The 14,201-nt window shown below is 35.0% G+C and overlaps 1 protein-coding gene across 1 annotated transcript in view; it reads left to right on the top strand.

The window, feature by feature from the left end:
* The window catches only part of LOC123669689, a 35,589-nt gene that overhangs the window by 18,657 nt on the left and 2,731 nt on the right, over positions 1-14,201 (top strand). Inside the window, 15 exon segments of the mRNA XM_045603279.1 lie at positions 267-424; positions 953-1,135; positions 3,096-3,253; positions 3,648-3,771; positions 4,220-4,380; positions 4,468-4,614; positions 5,721-5,862; positions 6,268-6,403; positions 7,111-7,304; positions 8,844-9,009; positions 9,381-9,691; positions 10,459-10,597; positions 11,294-11,474; positions 12,000-12,109; positions 12,599-12,730. Of these exon segments, the coding sequence (XP_045459235.1) occupies positions 267-424; positions 953-1,135; positions 3,096-3,253; positions 3,648-3,771; positions 4,220-4,380; positions 4,468-4,614; positions 5,721-5,862; positions 6,268-6,403; positions 7,111-7,304; positions 8,844-9,009; positions 9,381-9,691; positions 10,459-10,597; positions 11,294-11,474; positions 12,000-12,109; positions 12,599-12,730 (2,442 nt within the window).

Below are 14,201 nucleotides of genomic sequence, written 5' to 3'. Positions count from 1 at the left end.
TACCCCTCACCAATTTGGAATTTGGAATGCCCTTCCGGCTTCCGTTTTTCCAACTAACTATAACTTGGGTATCTTTAAATCAAGAGTGAAGAAAGTCAAGCGCTAGTCTATATATTTAAAAAAAACCAAAGCTCTGACTACCTTGCTCACCATAGGAACCCGACATTACTTGAGAACAGTCTTGTTAAGCTGTGCCCTTTATTACTAAATATGTTAAACTTTAAGAATATAATATGTTAAAAAGCATTATATTTTTTAATATTTAGAAATATCCGCTGGTTCAAGTTCGCCGCGAGCCGTTCACAAGCTACACTCCTCCGGAACCAGCTCCCAACGTTGAGAGATTTCGTGTGCCGAGGAAGTTTGAGCACGATAATGCCTTTCTGCAACCTTTTTATAGATTGGGATTACTCTCATTTTTGAGGTAAAACGTTCGATGGCAAATCTATTTATGATTAGCGATCCCGCGACTTCGCTCACATATAATATTTCGAAATTTCAGATTCTATACTGCGTATTAAGATGATACAAACTTTTAGCTTTAGACGTTAGAACTCCAGCCATACCAGCGTGGAAAACGTATCTGATTTTGATATGGTTTAAAAGCTATAATTAAAATTAAAAAAAAAAATAGTGTGCTTTAGACTACACGACTGAAGTAAAACATCTGCACAATAGGCCTGCTCTGTGTCTTAGATATACGAAACATAGCTAGCTATGAGTGAAAGAGAGAAAGAAAATGTGTGCTCGCACCTCTTTCTTTTGCTTTGTCCCCTCACCCGATCACACTTTTAGTAACGCTCGTCACGAATTCACCAGCTTACTCCGCAAGTCAAGCGTGACGTAAAGAAGTTTTCAATAAAAAATAGAATAGTGAATCTTTCACCATTTCCACATTACAGTGTAATGTGTACTTGGTCCACAAAAGTATCCAGTCCATGAACACCCCCAGATACATCTTCCCCCGCTTCACGCTGCGCCCGGACGGCCGCCACGTGGCGCGGCTCGAGTGGCTGCGCGGCTGCTGCGCGCTGCTGTCGGCGACGCTGTTCCCCGGGTACGCGTACCTCGCGCTGCAGTGCCCCTGGCTCTACTACGTCACCGCCTTGCTCGACCTCGCCGCCTATTTCGACGTGTGAGCTTAACCTTCGATTTCTGTCTTTATTCATTGGAACGAAGTTCCTTACGGCAGGCTTGACATTTGGCTGGGCGAGCGAGCTGAAAAAAATGTGATACTAAAACCGTAAGAAAATATATATAACGGAAGTGACGTAATATCAGTCACACGACTGTAAACTAAAATATTACTAGTAAACTTTTGTTTAAATTACTTATGTAATTTTATACTGTCGACAAAAATAAATAAAGACACATGTTTTTTTTATTACACTTAATAGTTTGAATTATTATTATTATTTTGTTTGATTTATTTATTTTACGGTATCCGTTATTTTCTAAAATACTAAATTTCCTAAATACTTTAATGTACTTAATTAAAAACCAATCAACAAAATTAAAAAAATCAAGAACTAGAAAATATATATAAAATTCAACATTTTTTTTCAAACTGTGTTGCTTCTATACTATCCGAAGAAACTTCGTTCCTACCTGGTATCCCATGACACCACATAATTTTTTTTTAAATGTTCAATTCTTTTTTAAGTAAGACTTCTTTACGTAAGCTTAACTTGCGGAGTAAGCTGGTGGACGCGTGACGAGAGCGTTAAGAGCCATTTCACAATTTTACGCTCTGCAAGTTTAGGTAAATTTGGTCGCATCGCGCGAGTCGTACGAGCCGCGCGATCTTTGTGCTAGTACGTATAGTGTGACAACCAAAAGACCATCGTGATCATTTTCTGATGTATAATAAAAATTATAACTATGGTATAAAATGTTTTTTACATAATTAATTTGTTAAAAATTTCAAGTATGTTATATAACAACAGTCAATAAATTTAAAATAAAATTAAAAAAATCAATTTTATGAAACAATTTTTTTAAATTGATTTAGTTTTTTCAGTTTACGAATGAATCTAATATTTACGATATGAATAAAAAAGCATTTAATGACATCGACACCGACAAACATATTAATTAACAAATAACAAGACAAACAGATTGAAATGCCTATTTGTATTGATAGTGTGAGAAAAGAAAATTAAATTATACATTTGTTTACAGAAATTATCATTATATTATTTTACAGTCATTTTCGTAATATGTTTATTTTATTTATATTTTATTATGAAAGTATCAAATGCGTTTTATCCGCTATAACGACAGGCGCTTGGCGCGTGTGAGCGAAAGAGACGGCTGCGCAGAATTTGGCGTGGACCTTACCTCTAAGAGCGCTAGCGCTCGACTGATTTACCGAGCTTGATGCGTGGCAATATATACTATCTTTTTATTATTTAATATAAAATGTATTAAAAATAATTACATCTTTTAATTATTTTTTTTGTATTCCTTAATGATGTAAGTTTACTTTGATGAAGATAGTTCGTTAAAATTTCTTAGTTTTCTAAGAGAAATATCGCTTTTAAAATTGTACTTATTTGGAAAATATTCGTAACTTTAAATTTTTTTTATTGTTTAATAGAGATACAAATGGAATCAAAATCTATGATAGTGGACAACAAAATTATATTCCACATATTATGATATTTTTTAAAAATGGTTTAAACGTAGAGGTTATTGAAAAGTAGGACTTCAAAGTATACATTGCGACCGTTTACCCAAGGAGGAGGCTGATGAAAAGGTTAATAATTTTATACACATAATATAAATCAAAATTCTGATCTGACTATGGACTACAACAAATGTTGCTCTGTTATATTTCAAGAATATAAATTACATTATTGCATCCAACACTGAGATTAACGACGTCAAAATATTACAATTTCGCGGATTGTTACCGATTTTTGTGAAATGGCTCTTAAGTACACGCAGCCTACCTATTTCATAGGCATTAATTTGCCTATCTTAGGAACAGACGATCGTGTGTGTATGTTATAAATACTAATATATAACATACAATATGATTCTACACGTTACGTTTGTAACATTTAAAATAGGAAAAATATACTTTTTATTAGATTACAACGTATGTTGGTCGGTTACTACAACGAGAAGGGTAGTCTGGTGTATCACCCAGCAAGTACTGCGGCACATTATATAAAGGGAGCGTTTCTGATCGACCTTTTTGGCTGCTTGCCGCTGGAACGTCTCGAGTTATCCTGGAAGGAATCATTTCGTAATTGAATTTCATATTTAACACTTTATCACTACATACCTTAAACTGCATGCAAGCGGACGGCTCACTTGATGTTAAGCGATTACTGTAGCTTATAGACATCTACAACACCAGAAGCATCGCAATCGCGTTGCCGAACTTATCCCCAATTCACTCCAGGAACTCTGGTCACCTTCTTCACCAACAGGAACACAACACTGCTTTAAAACAGTATAATTTAGCTGTGATCTTCTGTAAGATCGAGGTACTACCACACGAAGTAGTAACCCCAGTTAAATTGCTCCATATTTCGAGCAGAAAATTTTCTGCTGTACCCTACCTGCGTTAAAGTAACAAATGTTATTAAAAGAAATTAATTTTAACCTGCATACGAATATAATGATAATAATTTCAGAGAATACATACAGAGAGGCGACAACAAAACAAGTTTTGATGTTAAACAGGCTGATACAGCTATACAGGATGCCGAGCGCGCTGCTAGGACTGAAGGGTCTCATCCGGCGTGATATCTTTCTTGTGTGAATATTGTTACTTTACTTGGATGTAGGCAACGACTAGCCCGTTGGTGCAGTTTGTAGTGACCCTGCTTTCTGCTCCGAGAGTTGTGGGTTCGATTCCCACCCCATTTATATATGTGTTATTTATAAGTATGTTTATCGAAAAAAAATATATGTAGCTATATACGAGTCGGCTGTTACCTATAACACAAGCATAGCTAAGTTGCTTACTTTAGGAGACGACCGTGTGTGTATTGTGGAGATATTTAGATATGTATTTATTTGTTTAGCAAATTTTTGATTGCTTAATATACCTGCCACCACCTAAAATATCGATGACTCTATAGACGTATCGAGATATCGTACGAGTTGCTTGCCCAAATTCGATTTAATTAAGCTAACAGATTGGTTTCATTGAATTAACATCATGGCAGTAAAAGAAGTAAAATCTTTGAAATTTCACTTTCAGTATCAAAGCTATTCCATTATTCTGGGCGCTACTGAACGTATTGACTTGCTTGATAGTTTATCGCTCTGTTAAGATACTGTACACAGTCGGTAGTGGTACTTGGTTGATAGAGCCTCACAATGACGTGGGTGGTTCCTGGATCGAGCTTTTTAGTTCTAAATGTATGTAACTCATTTTTTGTCGAATTGATTACGTACTCGTTTTTTTTCTTTTAATTGGTTGAAATGCAATTAATTTTTATCATCTAGTTCGTTTCAATCTTACGGAATCACCCTGGAACCTCCACCTGGGCACTCACTTTTGGATTATCTATGAAACTACTACTACTGGGTACAGCAGCTTCAAGCCTTCCAATTTGAGTATAATGCGAGTGCTTATCATTGGAATGTTTATGGGTTAGCGCTTAAAGTCAAATAGATTTTAAATATTCATTAGAGTTAAAGTAATTTTTTGTTAGTATATTAAATAAAGTATAAAATTATTTTTATTTATTAAAAATACGGTCGTTTTTAGTTCTGATCTTAGACTAGATTTAAGTTAAGCCTCATTGTACTTAATTCAAAAATCCGAATTCGATTTCATGCAGTAGATTTTGTGTGCTGCTGCAAAACACATACAGATGGATGAGCTTAGTAAAAAAACCGAGTGTGCTTTGGACCAAACGATTAAAAGTAAAACTTCTTTAGCTCCTTCAGTACTTACGTAACTCTCTCTTTTCATCTGCACTCTTATATCTCCCTCTCAACTTCCGTTCGCCTCACTCGATCACACTTTTCGTAACGCTCTCGTCACGCATTCACCAGCTTACTCCCCAAGTCAAGCGCGTAAAGAAGTCTTACTTCAAAAGTTGTTTCGGCTTTTTTGCTCTCTCGCTGAAATCTCGCGGCACAATGCCAGTTTTTTTTTTATAATAAGAATGGGGGCAAACGAGCAGACGAAGCCATTTGATGTTAAACGGCCGTCGCCGATGGATATCTGCAACATAAGAGGAGTTGCAGGTGCGTTGCGAAAGGTAGTTAACATACTCGTCCGAAACGGCTGGACCGATTTTTATAAAATTTTCTGTGCATATCGGGTAGGTCTGAGAATCGGCCAACATCTATTTTTCATACCCCTAAATTATAAGGGGGGGTGAGGATTAAGAGGGTTAATAACATATAGGACGAAACAACGTTTGTGGGGTCAGCTACTAATTTAATAGTATTTATAGATTGTCATTAATGTAAGTGTAGTATGTGTCGTGCTGTGTGGCTACGGCAGTAAATAATATAGCCACCTCCTCTCTTCCCGTGGGTGTTGCAAGAGTGACTAAGGGATAGCACAGTTCCACTGCCACCTTGAAACTTAAAAAAACCGACCGATGGCTTACCCAACTGCTGGCTTTCAAATACACAGGCCGAAGACGGGCAGAAGCGTAGAGAAACTTGGGGAGGCCTATGTCTAGCATTGGACTGTGATAGGTGAAGTGAGTGAGTCACGTGAATCAATGTATTATTTTCAGGTGCACTTATTATAACATACTTCTCAGTACGTATAATTAGCATTCGAGCCAATGTGAATAAGGCTTTAGCTGCTTACCAGGAGCACATCAGAGACATATCAGTCTTTATGAAGAGGGAGAAACTGGATCAATCGTTACAAAAGTAAATAAAAGTTATAATTTTGTTCATATTTATTTGATGTTTGATGTAGCCCTGCGGTCACCAACCCGCCTGCCCAGCGTGGTGACTATGGGCAAAACAAATGAGTTCGCGCATTTTTGGCGCGAACTTGTGGAGGCCTATGTCCAGCAGTGGACTGCGATAGGCTGTAATGATGATGATGATGATTTAATGTTCAACTTTCAAGATGGTCAAAATTAAAATCAATATTAAAAGATCTTCCAGGGGGCGAATTTTATTTGCAATTTTCAGTTCATACTGGTTTATATATTGTTTTCTAATATTTACGCAAATTTCACTCATTATAACCCTCCTCAACCATACAACCATGCATGAGCAACCATGATCCTACATTATAATTGTGTTTAATTATAATTGTGTTTTTAGGCAAGTAATGGATTATTACGAATATAATTGGGACAAAATGGGTGGCTTTGATTATAGGAACGTATTGAAATTATGTGACCAAATAACTTTACGTACTGACGCCATATTGCACATATATGGACCAACGTTTAGCCAAGTGAGTTAAGATTTGATTGAACAAGGGGTTCGCCTTAATTAAGTTTCTTTTAGCGGAATCAGAGGCGGCAACACGCTTACAATGATCCTAGTGTTACAGGTAGCTATCGGCTACAGTAACCGCTTATCATTTGACAAGTTTCTTGATTTTAACCTTTAATTTTATATTTGTAACATAATTATCATATATTATTACAAACTTTCATCGTATTTAGTTTAGACAAAAATAATATTTAGTTAAATCAGTTTCGTTCTCAAAACCTTAGTTTATATTATCTATACTAATATTACAAAGCTGAAGAGGATGTTTGTTTGTTTGAGCGCGCTAATCTCAGGAACTATTGGTCCAATTTGAAAAATTCTTTCAGGGTTAGAAAGCCCATTTATCGAGGAAGATTTTTTTAAATCAACACATGTGAAACCAGCGGTCACAGCTAGTCATATCATATAATAATGAATTATTGCCATAAAATAAAAAATCAAAATCCTCAACAACTTTATTCAAATAGGCTTCAAAAGCATCTGCATTTTGGAAATTAAAATTTTGATGTGAACTAGTTTTTAAGAGTAAAGCTGTCACCGATTCGGAATGTAGATTCTGCAGAGAAGAATCGACAAGAAACTCCCCAGTTACTCTTTTGAAAAGAATATAAACAGTATAACATATTATTTTTTAGCTTTATAACAATGTACAGTACCGTGTTCTAGTGTCCCATCTTGAACCAGTGTGATGTATCTCTACTGCGTACAATCGGGCGCGCAGTGCGCAGTTTCTATTTCACGATGAACACGTCTATCATAGACGTTGATGACGTTATTTCTGATATTTACATCGTGGTCCATGGTGTCGTCGACTTAAAGGACCCGAGGGACGATATTGTGATCACACTTACAAAGGGCAGGTTAATACAATATAAAATAATATTCACTTATTTATTTAAACTCTTTATTGACCAATAAATTAAAAGAGCAATTCAGCATTGTACTATCGCCAGGAGACGGTTTTTGGCGTGGTAATTTTATAGTTACAGTGCCGTTTTATGAGCCGTAACACGATGTCTTATAGCCTAAACAGATAATGCAATATACAATACATATATCATACATACATATAATCTCGCCTCTTTCGCGTAGGGGTAGGCAGAGACCACTTCTTTCCACTTGCTGGGTTCCTGACATACTTCTTTCGCTTCGTTCACTTTCATTATTCCCTTCATACATGCTCTTCGGTTTAGGGAACTCTTGACCTGCCGGCCTAGCATGCATACAACGAGATATCTCTTGACGAGAGAGAAAGATAATGTCTACATCGAGTATTTTCTCGATTACCCTAACATGCGCACTACGAGAGACAAAATTCTCTTCCGAAGACTTCGCCTTGTCGAGTAGAGAAACATTATCAACCATAATCACAATTGAATATCATTCTTATTTCTTATGTCGTAAAGTTGAATTTACAAGGTTATTGACCAATTTCAAACGAGTGACACATGTTTTATTTAAAAATGTTCTCGGCCTTTTGGCTAAGATAAAAAGTGTATATCTAATTTAAAAAACTCTAATATGGAAAATAAAACGGCGTAAGTAAATGAATTTAATTATATATGTAAAACAATATGCTCGTGTTGTGCTTTATATCTTGTCGCACATTAGATAATTGTAATTCTATCACGCATTGTTTGTTTGTTTTTTTTTTTTTTTAATTTTTAAAATTTTTTGAATTTTTGATTTTTTTTTTTTGATTATTGATTTTACTTTTATTCTATTTAATTTTATTTTTAGTTATTGATTTTTTTAATATAATTTTGTTTTGTTTTTTATTCTGAATGTTGTCTTGTCTTGTTGTCCTAACCCAATATGGACTTATACTTTGGTCTAAAATAAAGTATTATTATTATTATTATTATTTAGAATAAGAAGCAACAGGGTGCAAATACGTTTTTTGTGTCATTATATGGCACACTTCACTCGACTTTTCGCATTTCCCGCTCTTCGTATACCGAAATTATATAATTATAATAGGGAAACGCCATGGTATACAAAAAATAGGCACCCGGTTTTATTTATTTTTTATTTATCGTCTTTCTCGTCGATAATATTGAAGACGAGAAGTTTCTCTTCCTAAAACGACAAAATTCGACAAAATTACGATGTCATGTTAGCTTCCGTAGAGATAAATATCACAGATCACTAAAATTTAATGATTATCTCTTCTTGACGTAACGAGAAGAGTATCGCGTGCACGCATGTTAGCTACTGTAGACATAGAGAGATAATACGAGAAAAGGGGTCGACAAAATTTTGTCGTGGCGTGCATGCTAGGCCTGCTGGCCTTTTTTCAAGACGTCCCTTATTTGATAATATACAATAAATAATGCTTAAATTTGTATACATAATTAATAAATTAATGTAGTACTTCGAATTTTTTTCCTTTTATCTAGTATGTTCGGTAATTTGCAACGAGCGGAAACAATACGATGCCCAGTGTCTATAACAACGAGCACTCAAGTACACTTGCTGCAAATAAATTCGCAGGCGTTCTTTAGCATCATCGCTGATTACCCCGGTGTCTTTGAATTGTTGAAGATTCATCGCCCATCAAATGAGGTTCAAACTGTCTTTTAAATTATGGTGCTAATAAATCAAAGGTATAACTCGTAAACAAGGCTTTTAACGCCATTTGGATTAATAATTACACAAATTTGGCAGAAATTTTGTAGTTGTGTACATTCTTTTAAATTATTTTGAGATAGCCAGACATTTTTCATTAAGGTTATAAACTTAGGCGTCTGACATATTTAATCAATAAACACCTACTGACCAGGCCTGTCTGGATATAAAGCCTTATTTCTGAATAAACAACAATCGTTTTAGAAAAATTATCTGAAAACTTCTTTTGCATATGGAATGTTAATAATCAGCGTATTATCGACTGAAACTTTGTACAACTGAAACCAAACAACTTAAATATTTTTCAGAATTATGTAATCGGTATTGTAAGTCTCAGCTACCACAACATTAAGGATCGTACGATGACCATGTCGAACATCATTGTTGAACAAAGGTTTTTCCACTACTTCAACATCAGACAATACGTTATGAAAATCTATTTGGTCACTATTTCACTCGTCTGTGTCTACGCTGATGTTTATAACGCCGGCTTTCAAAATAATAGCCCCACGTTGATCCTGGGCCTATATTTACTTGATTTTTGCTTCCTATGGAAATTCGTCATTCAATATTTTTTGCCGAAAATTGTCGAAGTCGACGACAATGATGCTTTGAAGACGTTGATGAAGATTCGTAAGAAGTAAGTTGTATTTACGCTTCAGCCTGTAATATTCCACTACTGGGCCTTTCCCCATGTAGGAGAGGGATCAGAGCTTAACTCCATCACGCTGCTCCATTGCAGGTTGGCGGATATATTCCCTACTATGAGTAACGATCGCTATCAGGTGTACATGATAACAACCGGGACCGACGGCTAAACGTGCTCTCTGAGGCACGGTGGGGAGGCTCACAAAGACTGCATAAACACCCAGACCACGGCAAACACCTGTATGGCCAATACAAATGTTTGTCATGTGCGGGGATCGAACCCGCAACCGTTGCACCAGCGTGGCGTATTTATATATTACTAAATTAATTTAAGGTTAATTTAAATTACATAAAAGCACAAGTAGTTTTAATTGAGATAGGGCACGAGTATGTCCTGCTCAAAATCTAAAGCTGCCCGAATGGTGGAGTACCTCAACCCCACAGAAGATAACATTGCTGCTCTCAAGTAGCATTGTCTTCCTGTAGAGAGTAAGATGGCCAGAGTTCCTGAGGAGGATCAGGGGTAGGGTCGGAACGCGCTTGCAATACTCCTGGTGTTGCACACGTCTATAAGCTACGTTAATCGCTTAACATCAGTTGAGCCGTGCCCTTATTTGCACAACTAGTTGTATAAAAAAAGGCAACACACACACATCTGCGACAAAATATAAATGTATTTTAAAATTATATTAAAAAGTGAAATCGTATGGCAAATTAGTTAGTTCTTTACAAGCAAAGTTAATATTACAGATATTTCAAAACAGAATTCAAGTACGACGTGCTCTCATTCCTACCGATCGAGGTATTTTGTTTACTCAGCAAAAGAAACTCCGGCCTGGTATTTTCTTGGTTGAGATTGAACAGATTATTTAGAACCGTAAGTGATGTGTGTATATATATTTAATTTATTGAAAAAAAGTTGATTTTATTTCAGGAAAATTTCTTATTTAAATATTGTACCTCATTTTAGGCTCACTCAAATACGATAATGTTCCGAAATCTATATTTTTTATTTAATCGCCCAATTCTGCTTCTAAATTTCATTTAGTAGTATCATAAAGTAATCAATTAGAAGGGTAAGCGCTGCTGTATGTGATATATTTTCTAAACATTAGCACCCGATTACCAGACAATAGAAAAGAAACCGCAGTGTAAATTTCATATGCCACACGCAAATATGTGTGATTTATCCAGAATATTTCCTATACAAACCAACAATGAGGGTCTGTTTACCAGCTTTGGATAAAGTTTAAACTGCACATAAGTTACCAATATAACTTAAAAGAAGGAGATAGAATAGGCCAGTAGGATCTATTTCGTTTCAATTTATAAACTACAAATGTTAGACTGACATTTGCAAATAGAAATACCTGATAATTATAGAGGAATTCGATGTAAAAATAAAATTTCATAATTTTTTATCTGTTGGATACTGATCCGTCAAATAGCGATATCCAAAATCAGTGAAACAGGCCCTAAGGTTCGTAATATCGAAGTTGCTTACTAAAAGAATGCTTAACAATGGCTAGGACAATATTCTCCAAGTATGGAAGACAATTTTTTTTTATTTAAGGTGACCGTGTACAAGTGCTTAAAGCGTCACCACGAGAGGTTATCCACTAATTTGACGATAACCACCACAATATCGGTATTCATCTGGTTCACGATCTTTGTCCACGTTTCCTCTTGCCTCTGGTACTTCATCAGCGCGATAGAAGAGCAAACTGCTCCCAAGTCCTCGTGGATTTACAATGGTTGTAATTTTACTAACACTGTTATGAAAATTTTGTAGTAAAATAGAATTATTTTTAAAAGAACCGAACTTAAATTAAGTTTTTAAGTTTTTATTTAATATTTAAACAGATTTATTAGCTGTACATACATCAGACGTTTAGTATTTAAAGTTTTTGACTTTTTTCTGTTCCCAAGGGTTTTGCCAAGTTTTATTCAAAACTAACTAGAAGTTACAGAGTAATGCATGATAAAAATTACAGTTTGTCTTGAGAAAGTATTGAATCACCCTGACAAGGGGAAGAACGTCCAACCTGCAAAAGTGTACAGATAAATAATACTTAAGCTATCAAGTAGTATTATATTTCCATGGAGATTAAGGTAGCTAAGAGCTCCAGGGGATAGAGTTTACTGAAAGTGGGGGAGGATTCTGCAATGCACTTGTGATACTAGGAGAATCCTAGGGTCGAAAATTGATTACTGCAATTATGATTTGTTTAAGTTTTGTAACAATTTCTTAATTTTATACTTTTCAATACACGATTTAGACACTGGTCACCAGTTGTGCGAGAGCTCATATATTTGTTCACTCTACTTTGTCCTGACAACCTTCACGCAAAACGGGGTGGGCGACATTTTACCAAAGAAACAATCAGAGGTAACTTAATTTTACTGAAGATAGAACCAAAACTAGAAAACGCTTAGCTTATAAAAAAATAACGTCACTTTTTGGTAATCGTAAATCTTGAAAGGTCGGTTTGACTTACTTTTAACTACTTATCTGATTAGTTTTACCTATAAATAGATAACATCTTTGAACTTCTTTTTAAAATTTAAAAGTTTGAGAAAAAGTGAAAACAGCAGTGGATTTCAATATACGACCCTATTTGTAAAGATGAAAGAGGTGAGAAAGCTAAGAAGGGGTAGTATGGGGCTGGAAGTAGTACTTTGACCACCAGAAACAATATCATACCGATTACATATGAAAACACATTGTGCAAACTTTTCATTCAATCTAAAACAGAATGCCATCAAGCTAGGCTCATAGCCAAGACTAACAAGAGTTTTTATGGCAAAAGTAGCTAGGTTCTGCCCATAATTTAACTTTTTTTGCTTGTAATTAAATTTAAAGAAATATTCTTCTCAGGTGATCTTCGTATCCATATTGCAAATAATCTCGACAATGATGTACATGATCTACGTCGGCGAGCTCTCCAACATCATTCAGTACCAATCTTTTCGTTCGTTCAATTTCTACTCAAACTATTTGGAGTTACAGGTGATATACGAGTATGAAATATGGTATATAGTTACCTATAGCTATTTCAATTTATTATCTGTAGTCTTTTTTTGTTTGAATAAGATCTCCTTCTATGTTTTTTTTTAATTATTAAGCCTAGTTTATTTACAGTAAACTCGTGCATGAGTTACTGAAATCAAATTATACAAAACAATCGTAATATAAAAGAAAATAAAAACCACCTACTATAATGACCAATGCGTAGTACTTGGTTCATTGTATTTTTAAAATAAAGCTTACGAACTAAAACAAAATAGACGTAAGTATATATTTTTTGTTTTTAACACGTTCAGTGAGTAGAGACAGTTAAAGCATGTGTTACGCACACGTTAACAGCTGTCTACGGCTCATTAGCGCCTTTTCAGCAGAGTTCGTACAATTGTACGTCAAATTAATTGTCTGTCCCGCATCGGTACTTCTGCCAAGTGGGCGGAAAATAACGCGAAGGCAATTAATGTATTTATCATCAAAGCGAATCAATCTTATATAGTAATGCATTCTATTTATAAATCCTTAGGAATTTGCTTTCGTGTAGACTATAATACCAATTTGCGATTATCCTTTAATAAGACATACATTCAGCCACTGTCTTTTTCAAAGTATGCCACTTAATTATAGATCAGCCTGTAACATCCCACTACTGGGTATAGGCCTCTTTCCTTATGTAGCAGAAGGATCAGAGCTTAATCCGCCACGCTGCTCCAATGGGTTGGCGGATATATTCCCTACTATGTGTAACGATCGCTATCAGGTGTACATATAGATATTAGATATATATACTAGTACAATTATTTTAAAGATGTGTAGCAGGTCGTGTTCGGTTATTTTAATAGCTTCATGGTAGTATCGATTACTTATTAGAAAGTTATTTCTGAAAATTTTATCAATCAATATCATTTGTAAACACAATTTTTCAGATATTATTACTAAGCTTTTAGAAGCAATTTAATTTCTTCTAAAACCAATTCGAATAAAATTCTCTTTGTTGCATTCGGGTAAAAAGTAAAAAGTAATATTAGGCTATGTGCTACGGGTTATTTTGTGTTTCGTCTCATTTACAAACAAACACTTTTAGAAGATTTTGGTTTACAACAACAAATCAATCATTAGTGACAGACTAAATGCTGAAGGGATTATTTGGGTCAGGTGTATCGTAAAACTCAGATATACAGCCGGTGTCGGCACTTAAAACATTTATACCTCGAGGATCATTACATCAATATAAATTGGCAAATATTTGAACTAACAGCAGTCTGAAAATTCTATCTTAAGAACGGTTCAGGCACGACTATTCTCAAATCAAAATTCTTCTGACGGTTCTCTAATATAGAGCTAAGAACGCTTTAAAAAAGATTAAAAATGTTATTGAAGAAATTCAGATTCAGAAATTTATTATTTCGGTAAAATTTTAAATGCTCTTATATTTAAAAATATATCAAGAATGAAATAA

The sequence above is a fragment of the Melitaea cinxia genome, chromosome 3 (assembly GCF_905220565.1).
Source record: "Melitaea cinxia chromosome 3, ilMelCinx1.1, whole genome shotgun sequence".
Lineage (NCBI taxonomy): Eukaryota > Metazoa > Arthropoda > Insecta > Lepidoptera > Nymphalidae > Melitaea > Melitaea cinxia.
Note: the sequence above shows the minus strand (reverse complement) of the source record. Positions and strands in the feature narration are given on the sequence as shown.